The sequence below is a fragment of the Aythya ferina genome (assembly GCF_964211825.1).
Source record: "Aythya ferina genome assembly, chromosome: 2".
Lineage (NCBI taxonomy): Eukaryota > Metazoa > Chordata > Aves > Anseriformes > Anatidae > Aythya > Aythya ferina.
This window is the reverse complement of record NC_140297.1, coordinates 98,782,629-98,804,519: the sequence shown is the minus strand read 5'-3', so window position 1 is coordinate 98,804,519 and position 21,891 is coordinate 98,782,629. Positions and strand designations below refer to the sequence as shown.

General features: G+C 39.2%; 1 protein-coding gene and 1 long non-coding RNA gene across 6 annotated transcripts in view; one reads left to right on the top strand and one right to left on the bottom strand.

Annotated features, from left to right (window-relative positions):
• MBP (myelin basic protein) overlaps window positions 1-21,891 on the bottom strand; it is a 114,355-nt gene that overhangs the window by 7,105 nt on the left and 85,359 nt on the right. For all 5 annotated transcript variants that reach the window (XM_084507771.1, XM_084507774.1, XM_084507772.1 and 2 more), the window contains exon 4: window positions 12,588-13,018. In XM_084507771.1, coding sequence (XP_084363897.1) covers window positions 12,588-13,018 — 431 coding nt within the window. The remainder of the gene's footprint in view (window positions 1-12,587; window positions 13,019-21,891) is intronic.
• On the top strand, window positions 8-12,216 carry LOC311430860. The gene is made up of 2 exons (XR_014689064.1): window positions 8-5,288; window positions 8,117-12,216. It is a non-coding gene; the product is annotated as an uncharacterized lncRNA (long non-coding RNA).

Sequence of the window (21,891 nt, the reverse complement as noted above, 5' to 3'; positions counted from 1 at the left end):
AGCAGAATAGGCAGAGCGCCAAGTCAGCGAGGAGGGAAGGGCAGCTGGAAGCGTGTGAAGGGAAAAGTCGTCTTCATCAGCAGAGAACAAAGGAGGAAAATGCCTCAGCAGTCTTCAGGGACTGCGATCTAAACTTGGCAGTGCTGTGAAGGAACAACTCTTTAATACAATGGCAAGTGCACTGTATGTACATGTGTGTATGCATAAATATGTTATGTGTGTGTATATATAGGTGTATGTATATGCATATCTATATATACATATAGGTATAGGTGTACATGTTTTTAACATTAGAGCCCAGTGTGGAACTAAATCTGTTATGGGACGGTTCTGGTAGCAGAAACTTTAAAAATTTCCTTCCTTCGAAGTAGGCTCATAGAATGTAATTTTAGAAAAGGAAACCTGAGGAGAGGAGATGCTGGATCATTTGTGAGATCAAATCCAGAAAAAAAGAAAAAACAAACAAACAAAAAAAAACAACTCGTTTTCTCAGTTTTCAGCAACTACATAGCACTGGTGAAATGCAAGAGCAACTGTTTTTAGAATGAAGGAATTAAATGAGACTGACAATACTTTCAATTTTCAGTGGTGCTCCTGTAGCAATACAGAAAAGTCCACTAAGAGAAGGCATAAGGACACAAATAACATAGCAAAGAGTGAATACCTTGACAGGTGCTTAGAGCGTGACACATCTGCTGTGGTGAAAATATCATTTAAAAAAAAAAAGTAAAAAGTTATTGTTATATAGATGCAGTATGACTAAGTTTAAAAAACTGTTATGTATGACTGTCCCAAATGATGACTTGTCCGTCCATCAGTGTAAGTGTAGAGCCACAGTGCCTCATGGTGAGCACAAAAGTTCCTAAGTGTATGCAGTAGGGAACAGAGAAGGTAGGAGAGAATTAAAATAACGTTAGTGCAGCAGTGGTTCTCTCAGTATAATGAATTCCATGCAAATACAGTGACATTATAAGCACCAGGTGGATAATAAAATATTTTTTTGGCTTCTACATATTTATATTTCATATTTAGTGAGACAACCACTCACATAAGCACTTAGTTGTCCAAACTGAATGGACATTTGACTATATAATAATATGAGTAGTTATTTAAAATACACTTTATTTTCATCACATATAGGAAAACCATTGATCAATTTGCCAAGGAAAAAACTTAGTCTTATTGTTGGAGCAGGACTCCTGACTTGTGAACGGTTTGGTGAATTTTGAGAAATAAGTTAGCATCTATAGAACAGAGTTTCAAAGGTTGGAAGAATGTTTTTGGGCTTTGATTGTCTAGTGACATCTGCAGCTTTCAGAGCAACCCTGCCCTGCCTGTGTAGCCAGTTCTCAGCAGTCATATCTTGAGACAGAGATTTATTTCCATGTGCTTAGATCCATGGATAAAAAGTCCCCCAGAGCTACCTAATGTTACTGCTCAAAGCTACTGAATGGAAGATCTATTCTTAAATGGGTGGAGGCAGATCTTGTGACTCTGTGTGAATGAAATGTCTTTATCCTATGTTGGATCCTTTGAAATGAGAGTCAGAAGGCACATGAGCAGTGCCTTTTAACTTGTGTGTTTCTTAAGAGAAATGAATGTCAGATTGTTTAGGAGATTCATTTCCTTAGGACAAAAACAAGCAGATGCAGAGAAGTTCAATGGGTATTTATCAGCATTTTTTGCATGTTGATGATATCTAGAGATTTACTGTTTAAAAAGCAGGAATTCTGAACTTTATTGGGTCACTGGGATTTCCACAGTGCCAGGCAGGCAGTCCTGCCTGTGCTTCTGCAGCAATTTCCATCCTGCAGCTAGTCCCAGCATTGCCAAAATACCCCAGGTTGCCATCACAAGGAAGAAAGGTATCAACATGTTTGCATGTTTAGAACCAAGATACTTCTGCCATGTTTTAAAGAAAGCATTGCTTTGCCTCTGAAACTCTTTGGGTGCATTGTCCTTATGATAAGTGTCCTTATTTGAGTTCCGGTGCACATCTCCTTCGACAGTGTTGCAGGTGACAATTCCTGTCCTAGCAGCATGTTGCTGTCTATCCATGAAACTCTGACAGTACATGAAGTGGAATAAAATTAAGTTAGTTTTTGCATGGAAGTAGCCTGCAATTCTGCAATGGGCTGTGGATTGCCAGCAGGCGGTAGCAAGTGTTCTATGGATTGCTATCAGGCAGCAGCAAGTCTGAAAACATTAAGGATGGTTCTGTATGAATTTAAGATGGTGTTTCCCCACATCACAAATAATGTGCTTTTTGTTCGTGTGATTAGCAGATTTCACCTGTGGGCAGAATCTTCAATATTCTAAGTTTGTGGCATGTGATTATATGTTTTCCTTTGATTTATGAGCAGATGGACTTGCTTTTCCACCTACACGGTGTTCTTTTCAGGTTTTGGAGTCCTAATGGAGAGAAGGGAAAATCCTTTTTATTTTTACTTGCTCATATACATGATTTACAAAAACCGTTTCCCTCAGAAAAGTAGTAACTGATATCTGTAAGTGTTAGAAGTTAAATGCAATACTTGGTTGAATGAAAGGGAAGACAAATCTGGTTTATTGTGCTAGGTTAGGCTACTGAGGTTTTGTTTTGTAGCTGGACTTTTTTTGAATGAGCTGACTGAGTCATTGATTGGTAGTCTCCTGAATGTATTAATGAAACATTCATCTTTAAATACGCTTTAAGAGCGGCAGCCCCCTGTGCTGTAGCTCCCTTGGAGAATTTGCCTGACTTTCGGGACTTTTGGTCTTCAGGGCACTGCCAATGAAGTCAAACTTGGCTTCCATAATCTGTTTGTTATGAAACATACTTGTAGAGTATAGTCTTGAATTCAGACCTCTTGGGTTACTGTTTGTGAATTTTAAAACAGAGGTTCATCTGTGCCAGTGTAATTTCTGGGTCAACCGAATGGTTTGTAGTGAACAGCAAGCAGTCTTGCTTTCCAAAAAACATACAGGACAGAGGAGAACACATCTTTCCACTGCTCCCAGTTCACTTTTGTTTGACAGCTGTGTCAACCTGGATTAAATATGACCCAAAAAAGCCGTAGAGGAAAGATCCCTTAATCTGAATAATCTTAATTATTTTACAGTGTTTGCCAGTATTGGGTATTTAGACTGTATCTGGGAGATCTGAGGACACGGGCACAGTCTGCAACTTCAGTGTGGAATTAACAGTTTAAGGAATAATAAGGTAAATACTGAACACTTAAATGTATTTCTGAATACCCATGGTTATTCTGTCACCAAGGGATTCAATCTTAAAATGTTTTGCAGCTCTTTCTGGTGGTGCACTGGGAAGAATCTATATGCAATTCTGCTTGGGCTTCATTTTGGCTGTTGTGCAAGATTATTCCATTTCTAATTGCAGTGAAGACACCTGAGATGTGCTCTTCAGTTTTGGTTAGTAGACCTAACCAATTCTCTTGGTATTTTCCATGGCACTTTATAATTGCTAAGGGGTGTTACTGCCTGTACTCTACAGCAATTAGAGGGAGGGGTCTTGGGATTTTTGATAAATGAAGCATGGGGGCCTTTGGTCTGAACATTTGTACACTGGGTTTGATAATCCTGTTTTGTGATATATTCATCCAACTTGATGGTTGGAGATTAAATTCGCTTTCCTTTAAAACAATTGCAGTTAAGTATTCTACATGTCCCACTTGATTATGCCTTCAGATATGATGGTGAGTGTTAAATATGTGTTTAAGCAGAAGCAAACATTTTTCAGTGATCCTATGACTTTGCTTGACCTCTGACTTTGCTTGGTATAACATAGTATGTTAGATCTTGCAATTCATACTTACTAAGGGTGATTTTAAAATGTGTGTTACAAGCTCTAAGACCTCTTGTTCTCTGTAAGAGGATTGCATATAAGTAGGGATTGCATATACATGTAAAGATAAATTTAAAACTTGTAATTCCCAATCAGTTGATAACATGTTTTAGTGACAATAGCATTAAGATCTTTTGGTTTTGGAGTACTGAATTTATGTTCTTCAAATCTCTTTCAGTATCATTAATACATATTTTTTGTTGCCTCTTTTAGGAGGGGAGGTGAAAATCTAAAGAACATCACATATGTAATGGCAAAATTGAGATGCATCCAAAACATGTAAAAATAGCTGATTTATAATGTAACCAAGCCTAGTAAGCATTTCTGACATTAATAGGAATGAAAAGCAATGGATGTTTTTCGTGGGTTCAATGGGTTTCATGGTTTTCAATGGGTTGCCTTCAAAACAGTTATCTTCACCAAGATCACTGTGCATGAATAATAAATCATACAAAATATACAAATTTCAAATTGATAGAGATATAGAAAGTACCTACAGGTTGCTGTATAAAACCAAACTGTTCCACAGCCTACAGGAAATAATGCTCAACCCCATGAAGAACTTTGCAACAGCACTGGCGGAATAAAACCGCCTTTAAGTGATAAATACAGCTCATGCTAGTTTGTTTGAAGAGCAAGGTGAAAGAACAAGAGGCAATTTGTAAGCCACTCAGCTAATTCTGTGTTAGCACTTGAAAGGCACTCTGCATCCAAAGTCTCTCTGAGCACAAGGGAGTGGATATTCAGCTTTGAACTTCTGTAGTTAGAACTGTTTCTAAACAGTCTTTGGATGGGAGTGGAGAGACAGGTCCTTTCAATGAATGGTTCTACTTCTTTCTTTTAAAAAAGAGGAAATTTATTATATAGACTTTGAGTAGAGCAATCCCGGGCAAACTGACAAGTGCTTTTTTACAGGATTTGCTTCACCTCAGAATTCAGAGGTGTTTTGTGCATGGGCCTTTGTGCTCCTGAGCACAGCTGATGTTGTTTCCTCGGGGCTCTTCACAACTTACTGATGTGTTGCTGTAGGTGATGGGACTGTTCACTTCATCCCCACATGCCTGTCCAAAGGCGACGGTATAAATGCTTATCTAACTCAACAAGCTTTTCTAATCACTTCAGAAAGGATGAGCCATGTGTCTTTGTAATGGTGCTGTTAGTTTTGAGCAGAAAGAAAGATGGAAACAAAACCACTTGCTCAAAGGGACAGAGCAGGGTGGTAGGAAGAGAGGGACTGAGAGTCTGGGAGGTGTTGGCTTCCAGTCGTGTGCTGAGATCAGTAATACACTCCTTGCCTTGATACAGGTGGTAAAAAGAAAGAGGAGGCGCTGTAGTAGAAAGATGGGAACAAAAAGCACTGGAGGCAAGACCAGAGATGACTGACAAGAAACCCAAATGTGACAGCATGAAGAAGGAAGCAACGGAGAACACTCCATCGAGAGAGGTAAGGGATCATCCATAATCTCAAACCACATTTCTCCAAAACCTTCTCACTCCTTAGGGCCTTGATGACTGCGGTTCACAAATTAGAAGGTTGACAGTAAGAAATTATTGGGGGGAAGAATGAAGAAATAGCATCTTGACAGTGTTTTAGGATAATGGCTTGTTTTAAGACAGTTCCCAAGTGAGAGACTGGTCCTGTCATACCTTCTTATTTTCTCTCCGTGTTTATTTCATTCCGCTGTCGTGACACTTCATAACGGGTTTTGTCATCAAAAAACAACACTTTCATTTACCTTTGCTTTTTCTGCAGCATTTCTCACCTTAGATTAGTCATTATATTCATATGTTTTTCACAGTAGAGGCTCTTTGAACTGCTTGGGCATTGTCTCTGGTGCACTTTCAGTGCTGTCCCCTGCTGTTTGTAAGGGGACCCCTTTGAAAGGCCTGATCCCCAGTACTTTCATACCTCCAAGAAGCTCATGCAATAAATATAATGTTGCTGATCATTTGGAAAACAAAACTGTAAGTACCAGGTATATACTACCACTTCATAGCTACTGACCAGAAAAAAAATCAAAGGAAGGAAAAAGGTTATGGCCATGAAGGGGAAAGATGTTACAGCCCTGAGTCGAGGTAAAAATGGTGCTGTAGTAAAAAAAATTATTTCTGAAAATACGCATTTCAGCTCTTAGGTAGCTAACACAAGAGTAAGATCCATGCCCCCACCTTAAAAGAGTCCTCATATTTGAAGGGCTTGGCCAAATGTTGTTTCTTTTCTGCCTATAACAGGTAAGAAAATGACAAACCCAAGTTGTGTGCAGGTTGTTACATGTATTATTGCTGATATCAGCATAATGAAAAGGGAGCATATAATAGCAAGGAGAGTCAACTATTATGAAGTAATTAGACCTGGCATGGTTAATAGCTTATTTCTTTGAAGCAAATACTACCACTGGTAAAATTTCCAATGGTGTAGTCACTACAAGATGAGGAGGGAGGGAAAAAAAACAACACAAAAACACAACACTAAAATCCTGAAGCTTTTACAGCCTCCAAGGCATGTTAATTGTATGAAATGTCAGAAATGAAAAAGTAAATGCATTATGAATGAAAGGCAAAATGGTGCTAAGGATCATTCTGCGTCTCCAGCAGAAATTCAGAGTGCTTTGGGCATTTTTTTTAATTGCTTCACATAAGGTCCAATAAAAGCATCCAAAAATAGTAGTGAAAGATTTTGTGTAGCTCAGTGATGGAACCCAGTAGCTTTAAAGTGAAATGACTAACTGTACATGCCTAACCAGACACCATATCAGGAACTACATAAAATGTTTTGCATCAGTACATAAAGCAAAAGCCAGCATTTGGTGCTAATGACGTGTGATGATGGTGGTACAAAACAAGGTCAGGAAAAAACAAACTTTTTTTTTTTTTTTTTTTTCTATCAGGGAGAATTTATTGTGCAATCTCAAAATAGCTAAAGTACAAAAAAAAAACCCAACACTTTAATCACTGTAGGATGAAAAGTGCTAAGGATAACAGCTCATGATTTGCAAGGAATCAAGCTTAACATATGATAGAAAAAAAAACACTGTAATGGATTTAACTGTAGAGAAATTTATTTGTAAATCTGGCTCAGCTATAGAGAAGTAAGCATAATGAGGAAAATGTAACATTAGGTAGAGAAAAGCCTTATACTAAACTTTGAACATGTTCATTTGACCCGTGTCTGAGTTTCAGGTTTCCTCCCTGCCCTTCCCACTTGTTAAAACAACAAGCACAAGAAACCCAACAACTCTTGGGTGTATTATCATAGTAAAACCAAAGCCAGACCTTACTCTCAACTGTGCTGTGGTGCCTTGCAGTTGAAAACCAGAGGAACTGCTGCAGAATTAACAATGCCAGTTCCTACAGTAGCTGCCATTGCCACCTCTCTTGTGGCCATGCTAAGGTGCAGGGGAAACGTAGCAGCAAGCCTGTATCGTCACCATGCGCTAAAATAAATTATCAGTGGTCTTCTTGAGGGTGCCCTAATATCTCTTTTTCAAACAGATCATTTTAATGTCATACTGGTGGAGAGAAGTCCCCAGAAGCAAGCTAGTAAACACTGAAATGGAAGGTACAGTTTGAAATTTAACAAAAAAGGAAAGTCTTTTGCTATAGAATGACCCCAACCAGTAATTTTAAAATGCTTCAGTTGACTTACTAGTATTTTAGCCTGAACAAATAATTAAATACTTCTCCAAATTTGAAGGAGAAAAATAATATACTAAAAGCAGTTACGTGCATAAGTTTTTCCTGTCTATCCAATCATGATTTTCCCTTCAAATTCTGCTACAGATCTGTGGACCCTGACTGCTTTGTTCCACTTGTAACTGAACTCTGCCTGTACCTGCAGTTAGTCCGGACACAAAACATCATTAATGCTATACCAAGAATTGGTGCTCACTCTCAGCGTCTCATCTAAACTAGTTTGACTTCCAAATTTCTCTTATAAAGTATATAGTTTCAAGCAGTAATTTCCTTAAAATGTTTCCTTAAAATGTGAGAGATTAGTGCATTAAATAATGTGTTAAATGTTAAGCATGTGTAACATATATGGACTATATATGTGTTAAGAGATGTTAAAATGAGTCATATATGATGTTGGCTCCTTAACCTTTTCTTGTCAAGTGATATGTGGTACTTACCTGTTGATACTTGCTTGTTTAGTGCAAGTTACTGTATTTGTTTCGCTTTAAACAAAGAATTCTAAAGTGCTCAGAGGCCAACCTTACAAATCAAATTAACTTTAACGAAACTGATGGTTTTGACACACTGACTCATTTTTAGGTCATTCATCATCCATTACTACCTGCTATGAAAAAGAAAAGCCAGATTCAGTTCCCGTCACTGGAACGTGAGAACAGCAGATGTAGCAGCTTCAGTTATTTAAAGTGTGGCCACCTCCTTATAAAAGGTAAGTTTCATTTGTCAAATATACTGTGTCTTTCCACAAAAGTCAGTGAAGTTTCTTTTAATTATCTCATTATCCCATCAAGTATTATGAAGTAGTTTGTTGTGACTTCTGTTAATGTATTAAAAGTATTTAAAAGAAATTAAATCATTAGTACGCCATTTTTGTCATGTAAACAGTTTAATGAATACATAAACAAAGCACATATAAAGCAAGAGATTAAAACAAAATCATTACAATCACCATAAACTATATCAAAAACTTTTACAAGCATATTGCTTGCACAGCAGGTTTTACAAAACCAGTGTATCATAAGCAATACCACTCCCTGAAAACCAAGACCTGGAAATTAAAGATCACAGTATTTACTCAAAGCACATCATATACTAGTCCAACTAGCATTGCTTTAACTACTTGTCAACATCTTCATGGTGCTGTAGTATACATTAAAGCTTGCATGAAAAAAATGTGGATTGAGTTCAAGTGCAATAAGAAAAGAAGTATGGGTATTCGGATGATTACATAGGTCTGTGTTATTATTTGAAATCCTGGTTCCTAAATCTTTTGCCTTTGCAGCTTTACCAAAACTCTCTCTGTATATCCCCATCACAGCCATTGCTTGACTCTGGCGTAGGGTTTCGAAATGAAGTTTCCAAAATTCTGATCCTACCCCCTGCTTCTGCTCAGATGGGTAAGTACTTAAGATACTTTGTGGCTGCAGGAAGGGAAATCTCTGTGGCTGCCTCCTATATTCCTTGCACCCAAACATGTATCTTGGGAAAGAAACACAGGTGCAAGGCTTCATACAGGCAACAGGACAACTTTACAAATTTACACAGAAAACTGAAGTTAATACAAGAGAAGAAAAGTGGATTTAATCTTTCACTGTCTGGCTTTGGCCTATTATTTACTCTCATTCACAATATTTTAGTCTGTTGCTTTTTGGTTTGTTCCAAATGCAGTGTAAAGTTTAGTATGTTAATGAATATTGTTAAATCGGGACAGAAAAGTTCTTGTTTCATAATTAAGACTTTAGTAGGAAAAAAAAATCATAAAGAAAAATTACAAAAGCATAACCAACTGATTTAGTTGCAGTTGTTCCCATAAAAGAAACAAGTCAGTATTCAGCACATACTGAAGCTGAATACAGTCTAATACCTAAGAGGCATAAGGGAGATTTGATCATTTTAACATAAACTTGCTCAAACACTTTATAGATTACATCTGTAAAGATTGGAAGGGATGTAATTTATAGTTACGCTGTTGTGCTGCATGCTTCTTAAAGTGTTTGCACTGCAGTTTCTTTCTGTTGCCCTTTTAACATCTTTAATACAATTAAAATTAAGCAGAGTGCAAAAATAACTTTGCTTCGAATATTCTACCTTAAAAAATTGTGGAAGTACAAAATTCAAGCTGCTTTTGATTGAGTCTGCTATCAAAATCTTGATGCGGCAGGGGGTGGAGGGGACAATGGCAAATGAATTCACTGCCCCGTAGAGGAGAAAGTGTTTCTGTACATTCCAGTACTTCTATTTCTATTTACTCCCATGGGACTCCCACGGGCTCTTAATTTAACTTCAGAATTCCATGATAGGGGAGAACCTGCTCCATGGGAGAAAAGGAGGCCATAGAACAGTCCCTTCTTTGTTCCTATCCCACCTTTCCTTACACAATAGTGAATATTATTCATTTATGTACTTTTCAGCTATGGCTGGAAGATGAAAATGCCTCCACAAAGAATTTATAATGTGTTTTGCTTGAATGTCAGCCCTAAATTTGTACAAAGAGCAAGTGTTGTCTTTGCATTCCAGTGCTTGCTGGTGTGGGTAGTTCAGCTACATGCTCCTACTGGGACAGGGGTTGGCTGAAAAGGGATGATGGTGAGGAAGGCAGCTGCAGAAATGCTTTTAAAAAGCTTCAAAATTTGGTCAGCAATGAGCGCAAGCAAATACGCCGTGCAGCTCCAGGAATGCTTCTACGTCAAGCCTTTGAAATTCAACCTTGAAGGTGCTTTTCAGGGTATCCTATTTACCAAAGCCCTGTTTGCTTAGTGGAGTTTGGAAAACTGCCAGACTTCTTTCTTGTTCAGCTCTTCCACAACCACCTTTGGCATGTCTCACTACTCACACTACAATATTCGGCAAATTAGAGCTATTTAGGCTTTAAGTACAGATAAGACTATTAGCCCCCTCGCCTTCCTCTGTGTACACACACATAAATAAATGAAAGCACAAGCCTTCCTTGACACAAGAAACCAAAAGGCATTGATTCAAAGGCTAAATAAATAATCGTTTGTGGCACATTCTCAACATTTTCAGCACTGAAACTCTCCCGCAATGTAGCTTCCTAGGCTATGTTTTCATGCATCAATATTATCATTGTGGGAAACAGGGGTAGAGGTGCTTTGGCACTGGAAGGCAGTGCTAATGGGACTGACTTTTGCCAGAATAACAAAACTTCTCTGTGCTTCTAGACAAAATTTGTAAGCCAGGACCCTCAAATTAAATGCAGTAGTTCTTCAAAAAAACAAAACAAAACAAATCACCCCTAATTCTGTACAGTTTTTACAGATGTTTAAGTGCCTCAGAATAAGCTCACTGAACAGCAACAGAGATAGGACAGGTGCTATTCTGTCCCCTTGCACATGATTGATTGTAGAGAGCTGAAGGGAATCATAGCGATCATGTTCACCCCAAAGGACACAATACAGAAATCTGTACAACTTGCAGCCACTTTTCAGTCATCGCTACTAAAAAGTGGGTTGGTTGGTTTGTCTTATTGCTAGGCAAGAATGTACACACCTCTGTATAGTCTGTAGGCAGAATTTAAGTTTTTGGCATTGTTTCCTTGGTATAAAGAGCATTTTGTATATGATTTTTCAGTGAGTAATACAGTATACAAATACACCAGCAAGAGTTGAGCTAGCCAACCAGGTTGCAGAATACAGCAGCATTGGGAACAGTCCGTGACAGCTGTGAGATGAAGAAAAGTGGCTTTTCTTCCTTCTCGCAGCAACTGCTTGTTGCACGTTTTAGTTGCTGTATGAACATCCCTGTAGTTAGTTGCTAAATCCTTGTTGTAAGCATTATCATCACAAGCACTACTGTCCCCGGTTCGTTAAGGGGAGCAACACCATGACCAGAACACGCAGCGTGCTCAGCACTGGTGACAAAGCGGGAGAAGCTTTGGTAGTTCTGGTCTTAAGGTCCCAGAGTATTTTCCATCCAGTGCTCTACACATTGCCACAGCTCTGTAGGGAAGTGATCACAAACCCGCTGTAAATCGCAGTATAACACCCCAATGAAACACCACAAGAGGGCTGATTTGGGAAAGCTGCGTGTACTGACCCGTCCTAGCAAGCATCGCGGGTTAGAACTGTTGAACAGACAGCAAAGGTTGTCAAAGGTTACCAAAAAATTCGTGGCCAGCCAACAACTGTGAGCATTATGTTTTGCAATACTTACACTTTGAGCGACTACATCAAACAATAGATTTAGCTAAAATTAAGATTTTAGGAGTAGATCCATTCAAATGCTTATGTAGTGTGTAAACACACAAACACAAGACTATTTTCACCCTTTGCTATGTAAATGATATCTTAAATTTTGCCACTCAGTGAACTCATTATCTGCAAACTTATCAAAGGATGCAGATTAATCCTGGAGTAGGAAAGAATGCAGCATCCTTTAATCAATACCTTGTTTTTCTATTCAGAACAAAGAAATGGTTTTGTTACACAATTCCTAGTATGAAATGGTTAGAATACAAGTCTTTGCTTCTTACCAGAATAAAAAAGCAGCTGGACTATTTTGTAATGCTATCAACTGACCTTAAAACATGCCCTTGTGCAAGCAGGCTGAGAATCTGGCCACAGTTCTTTTTCCACCATTTATTTCCAACTCCGTCCCGTAATTAGTGCCAAACTATCTAGCCATTGTCTTGCATTTAGTGCTTTCATCCAGCTCCAGTTTGCAAATATTTGAAAACAACACACAAAAGCAGACTGACGTCTCTCTCTAAAAAGCACAGCATACAAATGCATAGAATGCACCGCATAAAATGTTCATAAAAGTTCCTCTCGGTAATGTTTCTAGAGACACCTGGATTTCTAATACTCCTTGTTATGACCCAGAAATAGCTCCTCATGTTTCTCAGATCTATGCTTTTTTTTTGTTGTTGTTTTCAGATCAAAGCCAAGCATTACATGACACAACTGCAAGTACTGTCTTGCTGGCTAAGTCAACTCTTGCATTATAGCAGTTACACCTTCTTTTTAGTCCCACCCTTCCTTTTTAATTGTACTTTATTTTGTTGTAGCTGTGCAGTTCTCTATTCCTCAGAGCTCACCTTGCCCGAGCCCCGCCGGGGAACGTGTCTTTCACCTCCAAAGAATCTGCCCAGCGAGTCAAGTAGACCCGAGTCTCTGTGCCTTGGAGATCCATGTCGAGCATGGTCTGTAGTGCTTGCAGAGGCCATTTTTGATCCGTGCCGGAACGAGGAGCGTTTTTGCGAAGCCATCAAATCCGAGTTCTCTGAAGCTGCTGCACTGTCCTCTTGGATGGTCTGTAGCTCGTCTGACTCGGAGGGCCGATCTTTGAAGGTGTTGTCTTCTCTTCCTGGGGCATCTCGGGAAAAGAGGCGGATCAAGTGGGGGCGACCGCTCGTGTCAGCTGGGTTGGCCTCGGGCCAGGCATTCTTCGGGTCTGCTGCGCCTTTGGAGTCTGTCACCGCTGGGCTCTTCGTGGAGGTCCCATTGTTCTGGTTCACATCTGCCTCTCCTGCAAACAACAAGGATGAGATATGAATACAGGCCTGTGAAAAACAGCCCGGGAACAATGCTGCTTTCTCTCCCTGGCCTTGAGATGGCCATTTCATACAAAACCCGTAAGCTGTGCAGTTGCAGCGAAACTATGTTCTCTAGCAGCCTGTCAGAACATTAAGCTATCTTGCAACTGAAACTCTGATGATGTTCTCACACAAAATCTGAAGCAATTCTATGTGTGTTTTTTTTTTTTTCTTTTTTTTTTTTTTAACTAGTATTTGTAAATAGATTAATACTTGTTAGAAGCACAACTGAAATTAACTTTATGTGGAAGAGTTACTGTTGATTGGGCTTTCAGGCACAATGTCTGGACAATCAGATTTCCAGTACTTCCCGTTGTAGACTGGAACTCTAAACTCTGCTCTCTGTCTCCAGAACAGGAAAAAATATAGTTAAAGTAACATGCCTGGCTGTGTCTTCTCAACTGCATATTCCCCCCCGTGCTGCCAGAGCATCTCTATGCTTCAGGTCTGTCCCCATTTTGAATTTCTCACTGTTACTTCATTAACAACCAAAAGCATAATGAGGCGTGAGGGTTTTCTTTATTATTTAAATTGTCCTCACTTCAAAAAAGTGCAGAATACTTGGCTGTAATTTTCTGCTTTGTCTCCCATAACAGTTTTTCCTCCATGTGTGAGCCTGTCCTTCTATATATGATGTCCTTGCTCTGATGCTGATTGAAGGCCTGGAGCAAAATGATATAATATGCATTTATTACTTGTGAAAAGTGATGATAAGAATTACCAGAACCTGATGAGCATTTAGCCAAGAAAGGAGCCGAGGCAGACCTCCTTATTATAAGTGAATGAAGTGTTTGCTGCCTTCTCTACAGTTGTGTTCTGACACACGCAGTAAAATATCTGAAAAAAATCAGTTACAGCACACTCGATCCTTAACATCTGCTTCTACAAGTGACATAAAACTTAGTGCTTTTTCTTACATTCTACACTATTATTCCTACTGCATCCAACTGACGAATATATCTTACCACCAAAGAATACTAAAAAAAAAAAAAAAAAAAAAAGTATTAGTAGGTTACTGCTTGGGAAGTAGCCTTTAAGCCTTCAGAGTAAATGCTTCTCACACACTCACCCCATGTTAGGAAGACCATTTTTTGGAGTTAACAGAACTTGAAAATGCATGATAAGTTGCAGTCAGTCACGTATTACCTTTAGCTTTAGGATCTTCTAATTATCTCATTCCTGTTTGATTTAGTCTTTGTTTCCATAAGCAGGAGCAATTCTGGCAAATACCGTTATGTTTGTAGCCAAGGCTCAAATACTTCACTAATTCACCAGAGCAATCTTAGACTTGACACAGTCATTTCAAATTGCTTTTCCCACCCACAGGGCACTGAAGAAACCTCTTCTCAGGCTGAGATTAATTCTGAAATAAATTTATGGATAACCGCACAAGACAGTAATGCTGGTTTCTGCAAACAGACACCTGCTACTCACCAGGCTACAATTTATTGTCATCAGTCTGCTGCAGTTTTACACAGCTTTTCATATAAAAATACATCATGCAATTCTACTGTGCACCTTTGGAAACTACCTAGAAAATGTTGGGGAAAACTTTGAGAGGTTTTTCTTCGGTTAAAACATTTGAAAATATTCCTCAGGAATACTATTATTTAACCAATGTTAATTGCAACTTAAGACCTCATCAGTGGAGAAAAGGAAATTATTTGCTGTCACCTTTGTGATTTTGGTTTTCCTGAAAAGATGATTTCAGATTTCTTAGGAACTATTAAAACCCTCGACTGTTTTTCTTAGTCAAATGAAAGAGAAAGTAACATCACGAAGATGTGACACTTTCTGAAACGGCAAAACATTTCAACTAGCAGCTATAACCCTAGATTCTATACCATAATACAAATCCATTCAAGACCAGAAAAAGAAAAATGAACAAAAGAGCTATTGTATTTAATTAAATGCATTAACAAAACACTAGAGCATCTGCATACTAATATTTTTTACAACAGTTGTGCTTTGTGTCTCTGAATACGTGTATTGGTAAGCAACAAAGGGCATTTGTGCCATAAAAGTAGCTTCTCCCAATGCATATGCAGCGAGATGCGAAGTATAAATCTGTCTGTATGTTCTATTTCAGTAATGAAAGCATACATTTAAGTTTTCTTATGGAATTTTTGCACACTTCAGTGTTTTCTAATATTTCAAAATATACAACTGAGAGATACTGTTAATATTTGAGCTAAGTAAGCCAAGCCTTCACATGCATTTGGAGAGTCAGACCCCTTTAATGATACCTTAAGGATAACCAGAACTAATGGCACACAGAGAAATATGCCTATTGGCTGATTCAGTAACAAATGTTTAGACTTCTTCCATTAAGGCCCATCATAAATGCAGTGCACACAGTACTGATACTTTCTTTGTTTCTTCCGGCAAGACGAAGCCCTGCTTTGACAAGGTTGTCTAAGACATAGAATAAACAAGAGCACCCTTCCTATAGCATGTCATTTGTACAAGAAAAAGCTGCCCAGGGAAGAAGAGAGCTTCAGGCTTTTTTTTTTTTTTTTTTTTTTTTTTTTTTTTTTTTTTAATTTCTTGTAAAATGGGTTAATTTTAAGAGTACATATAGCAGAATGCATTGCCATAGGCATAACTGAAAGGCTACTAAAGTGTATGCTCTTGTATTCGCATTTAAGTGAATAAAGACATTGAAAGCTGTACAAGTGGGAGTGTGGGAAGCACATTTCCTTGCTTCATCCCAAAAGCAAGCAGGGATCTGTCGCTTCAGGCACAGCAGAAGACTACTCCTGCAGGCAATATCACCTTCTCACAACCCCTCGAGCAGTGCAGCTCTACAGCTTGCCACTGGCACAGCTTTCCCTGGCCATGTTGGTGACAGTGGCCAATCTGTTTGCTCCCTGTACATGCAGTGACTCCCAAAATGAAGGAACACGGATGGACCAACAAATCCAGTCTCTTAGTGAAACACAATTAACAGAAACTCCAGGAGTGCTTTCAAAGAAGCAATATTAAAACTAACTCCCATTGCCTGCCCATATGAGTCATGCCCCATCTCTATTTTCACAACCACCATGCCTTAACGCTCAGTTTGGCAGAAGCAGTTTATCCCAGTTCTTGGGAATCAACACTCTTGTATAAGCCTCAATTTAGCTGGAACCTCTCAGCCCTGTGGCTTGAATAGCTACTATCAAAACTTGATTTATACGAAGTGAGATCTCCATCTCAGATGGAGATTTTACAAACATCAGAAGTAGGTAATCAAAGTCACAATACTGAATACTTACTACATTTTACAATAACTACAGATTGCTGTTACTGATTACTAATTTCCTTCTTGTTTCCCTCTTTTTCTCCAGGTACAAAGATGAAAAAGATCTCACTTAACTTTAGGGACCTTTTGAATCAACTTTTCTTTCTGTGTAAGTCATGTATATTTATGAAGTGGTGCTCTTCAGCATAAAAAATACAAAGTATATTTCTCCTCTCTCTTCTATGATGAGACAACTAGATAGTTAAACACAACACAAAACAGTTAATCCTAACTATATTTCAGTATGTTTACTGAAATGCTGATGATAAAATATCAAAATTTTATACTGACTTACCTGTATTTAGTCATTTAAACAGTTGAAAGTTACACCTAAAAATTACTCAGCTTCATAATGACTAAGATTTCAAGATGTTTAGTAAACTGAAGTAGTAGTAAGGTATATGTGCAGTGTACAGGTAGTAGTTTGCCTTGCATTACTTGGAGAGGCTGAAAAAAGTCTCTTCTGGAATATGTGGCTTTTAGTAACTCTAAGGGTAACATAGAGACATTTGAAAGAATGGAAAGGACAGAAAAAGCCAGTCCAGCATCACTACACAGGAACTGCAGCTGAGGATGTTTGGGTTCCAACTCTGCATTGAGATCATAGTGCTGTTCAACATTTGTCTTTTGTTTTTTTTTTTTTTTTTTTTTTAGGCAGTTCAGTTCTAATATTTAGACACAGTGATATGCTATGAAAGCCAGGGTCAAATAAAGGTCAGGCCAATTCAACACTTGATTTCCTCAGAAACACAATTCAACTATCTGGTGCTCAGCAGCATTGAGTAGCAAAGGCAAGTGTGGAAAAACTACTTAATCTGTGGACCAGTGCAGGTCATCTGCCAGAAATACCAAGGCCGGTTCTGGCTCCTCCGCCACTGGAGGTGGTGCAGAGGAGCACTGCACCACTTGGTGTGCAGTGGGAGCACCTGCTGATCAAACTAAAAGAAATGGAGAAAAGACAATGACAGAAGGGGTACAAACCAATAAACTGGTTCAGCAAACAAGGTTACAGATCTCTTGGTCATTTCCTAAGTGGCTGAAGAAAATAGAAGAGTTTTCTGATCAAAATTCTTGAGGAGGTTGCACTTGCTCCCTTGAGTACCACTGAAAGGTACAGTCCAGCTCCTGTTTTGTACTCTGACTGCAGTGCAACTCACAGCAGAATGGCACATCTACAGCAATTAGGCTTCAATAAGTAAGTATTTAGGCTGAGAGAAAAAAAGAATTATGTTTGCATTAGTCAATCTGAACTGCAAAGTTTGATTTCTCATTATGTATGCTAAGATACAGCAGACAAAAATGACTCTCAGCCTAACTTTACTGATTTGGTTAGAAGGCAATACGCCATCAGACATTTTACTTCACAGATCTATTTACCAGGTTTGTCTGATGCTTGTCAAATTGTTGGAAGTCAACTCTGACCAAATACTTCTGTCATGAATATGCTGCATGCAGCATAATGGTGTGAAGGACAGTTGGTCATAGCTCTGAACACAACCCAAACCAATCTGCTAGTGCATTTAGCCTTTACACAACTATTTTTCCTATTTCCCTAGCAAAACAAGTGCAGAGAAACGTGTGTCTCGTAATACAAATCCACATGAGTTCAATGCTCCAGTTGTAGTGAGCCAAGAGACCACTTCCATTACAGCTTACTATATTCCCTCCCTCCTTGACAAAACTTACCACTGCTGGGAAAAAAATCCACCCAAAGTTTTCTATAGCTTCAATGTAACTTTGTAGCACAGGATGAGTATTTGCAGAGGAAACTTAGCTTTTGCAATGAGTCTGTCAAATTGTAGTCCTTTGGACTTCTCCCCCACAAAAATGACAAACCACCTGCTAAGCATAAAATGCAATGCTTTGACTCTTCACTCACTGCCCACCTCAGACATTACAGAGCATATAAGGCTCTTCGCAGACAAGAATAAAAGGGCTTCTATTTCATTGATTAGCCCAGTACACTTTTACCCTACTCTGATGAAGCAGTGGATAATGGGTATAAAGTGGCACAATTTTCCTCAAACAAAAATAACAAAACCAACCAGACAAAAAACAAAAACAACAATACATTTTCAGAGCTGACATTAGACTGCATTGCTGCGGCCCAATGAATGAAACTTTCACTTAAGATTTCACTTAGAAGAAGGTGAGGAGCCTGCTAGATGCTGCTTTACATGCACCCCTGCTGACTGAGGGAATAGCAGTTCTCAGCCAACCTGTGCAGGAAGCATTATGCCAACCTAGGGCTACTGCCAGCCTAAAAATGGATAGAACACATATGATCTATTAATTGTTAGACCGTTTTTAGTATCTCTGTCTTGGCATAGCTACTGACTGCTCAAACACCTCACTGCTCCAAGTGCACCCTGGCCCTCTCTCTCTGAAGAATGGTTGATGCAGAAACAGAGCTTGCCCTTGCAGCAGAGCTCGCGTGACAAGGCAGAAAGGTTTTGATGGGGAGAAGGGCAGTGCCAGGTCACATCCAATTACAGAAATACCTGTCTTTGCAGGCTCAGCAGGAGAATGGGATGACAGCGTGCCGACACTATTTATGCTCAGATTTTGAAGGAAAGAAATACCGCATTCAGTTAGGGGGAATAGGAGGTGTTCTCTCTACTTTTGGTGTGCTTTGTAGTGGGGAAGAAATTCACTTTGCATAAGAGAATGCTATTCAGCAATTCTTTCAGATATTAATTACTGCAATATGAAAGATGTAAGTACAAATCCTTACTTAATTTCTGATACTAACTTAAAATGTATTCCAGAGCTGCTGAAAGAAACTCCAGTGTTTGACAAACATTTGTGACATAATTCACAGCCAGGTATTTCACTGGGTAAGGTGCTCAGTAAAGTCTCCCTTGAAATGACTCACAACCTGCTTCCCCAGGGGACACTTGCTGGCTGCCAAAGGTGTCTGTAATACCAGTGCTGTTCTTCTTTTGACACCGAGAAAAATAAACCTTCCATTCATGCTGACCTGCCAGTTTCTTCTCAGTTCCTTCAGTGCTCAAGGGAGAGTAGGTCTGACTGCGATCCCGAGATGCACCATTTTCAGGGCTTCCCTCAGCTACGTGAAATGTAGTTCCCAGAGCTCATGAACCAAAGCTGGAAAAAAATCTATCTGTGAAGTAGATTATCCCAAAGGTTACTGATAAGAGAAAAAGGGTTACATGCAGACATCTCTCTGTAAACAGTATCTGCCCGATTTTGTGTCAGTTCTTTCAGAAATGTGAGACTGACTAAGAGGGGAAAAACAAAAGCCTTCAATATCCTGTAGGAACAGACTTGGGCTTGAATGCAGCTGAATCTAATTTTTGCTGCTTCTGGTCCTCTAATACTGATTTCCAGATCTGACATTTTTCTGCTTGTGGGACAAGAAAGGACTTTTGGATTTTAAGTACTGGGCCCTGTCACTGCACTGCTTATGCAAGCAGCAGCAGCTTGTAGGGGTTCCACAGAATCTGCTTAAAATAAAAAACACTGTTCAGTGTGCTGACAACTGTTTCGAGGTCACGCTTACATGGAGGCACACTATAAAATTATAAGCATCACAACTAGTAAATTATGTTATTTAACAGCAAATATCACACATCTTCTTCTAAATTTGCCTCTTTCACTTCAAGGACCCAATGCTTAAAAACTAGATGATAAACATGAAATAGAATAGATCCCTATAGTAAGCAGCTCCTGGTGCTGGGTGTTAGTGTGGTGTTCTGTTTGGTAGGGTAATTACACTGATCTTTTCAGCTTATGTGGTAAAACCCAAACACAATCAATGACCAGATGAGAACATGCAAGAATGTGACGTGTAGCTGGAACGGTGACACTCTAATAAAAATGCTGAAGTCTTACCTCTTGAATTAGCAAACAGCACCTAATTTTTACAGCCCTGGCTGTAATTTAATGATTTGAGAGGACTGGGTCTATGAAAGAAAAATTAAAACACACTGTACATTCATTACAGTTGGGTTCAGCATTATTATTCCACTGAAGGCAACTAAGTTTTATGGTATCACTGTGGTATAACTACTAATACCGAGTCAAACAGATTTTGGATATACCATCACCAGGGTTCCCCCGCTGGAAAACTCACTTATTGTGAGGCTTTTCACCAAGGGGCATATAACTCCTAGCATCTGCATGTCAGAGATGTGAAAACACTTGCAGTCTGTGCAGCAATAGCTCAGTGCTGTAGTCAGTGCCCAAAGGCTGGATGTTAACAGGAAGCACATGTGGTTACTGTGGGCTGACATGCGTTAACGTCCTGTTACCCACTGTGAGGGGCTGCTCTCTGGGAGCCAGCTTTTACACTTGATGGAAGAAAAACAATGTCATGTCATCCCCAAACTTGTTTACTCTGTGTTATTTGTCTTCAAGTAACTTCTTTTTAACTGAAGAAATTTAGCCCTTCTCACAGATGCTCAGTTAAAGCAGCAAAATGAGCAGTGACAGCAGCTGAAATAGCCTCGTTCATTATGGCCATGTCAAAGGAAAAAGATCACAGAAAGACAGCCCACAATGTTTTTCAAACCATAGGAACAGCAGCAGTAATCACATAGCAACTATGCGTCTTCTTCCATTACAGACAATGCTGAACATATCAGAAACCAGAGGTACAGACCATTTTTTCTTAAACTTACTCTAAAAGTCACACACTACCACCAGATTCAACATGCAAGAAATTAGCAGGGGGCAGGGAGGATGTTACATGTTTCTTTGTAGCTGCACTGAGCTTCATTTCCTCCTCTTCCCCTGTTGTAGTTGTGTTTTATTTAAACTAGAGGATATATATATTTCTGCAGTGGGGTGATGCATCTTTGTACAGACTAACCAGTTACTCTCAACTTCTGAAGTCTTGCAGAAAGGCTCTCTATCCATCTGCTGCCCTTACATGTAGATGGTCAGTGCAGTTAGGTAAAGAAAAGTAATGACTTGGGAGTACATGGTACCAACTGTAACAAGAAGAAAACTGTTCTGGACTTTGTTATTTGCTTCCTGGGTACTCAAAGGTGATTTATGCTTATGAGCACAGGAAAATAAAAGTAAAGAAAAAAGAGGCATTTAAAAAAGGTAAAAGTATCCCTCATGGAAAAGTTATTTTTGATGTCAAGGTTGCAGTTAAAACCAACCCACTCGATTGCACTAGCTACCTTGCACTCTGCGTGTTTCCATGCAGCTGGTCAATGGTTATCCCTGCCACTGCCTTACAATGAAGAGACGAAGTGAAGCCCACACGGTGGCCTACCATTGCAGAGGAATGCAGCAGTGTAGGCCTGGCTTGCAGCCTCTTGCTCTTGTTTTCCAGAAATTCTGGCCTTGCCTCCATTTGCTGAGGGTTACAAAAGAGAATACAGAAAACAAAAAAGCCTGTGGTTGAAACCAGTGGGACTTGCTATGGCAGAAATTTGGAATCTATGAGAAGCATGTGGCAGTTCTCCATACAACCCGCAGAGGTTTGTTGTTGGAGGTTTTTTTTTTTTTTTTTTTTTTTTTTTGTTACACAAAAAAAAAAATAAAAGA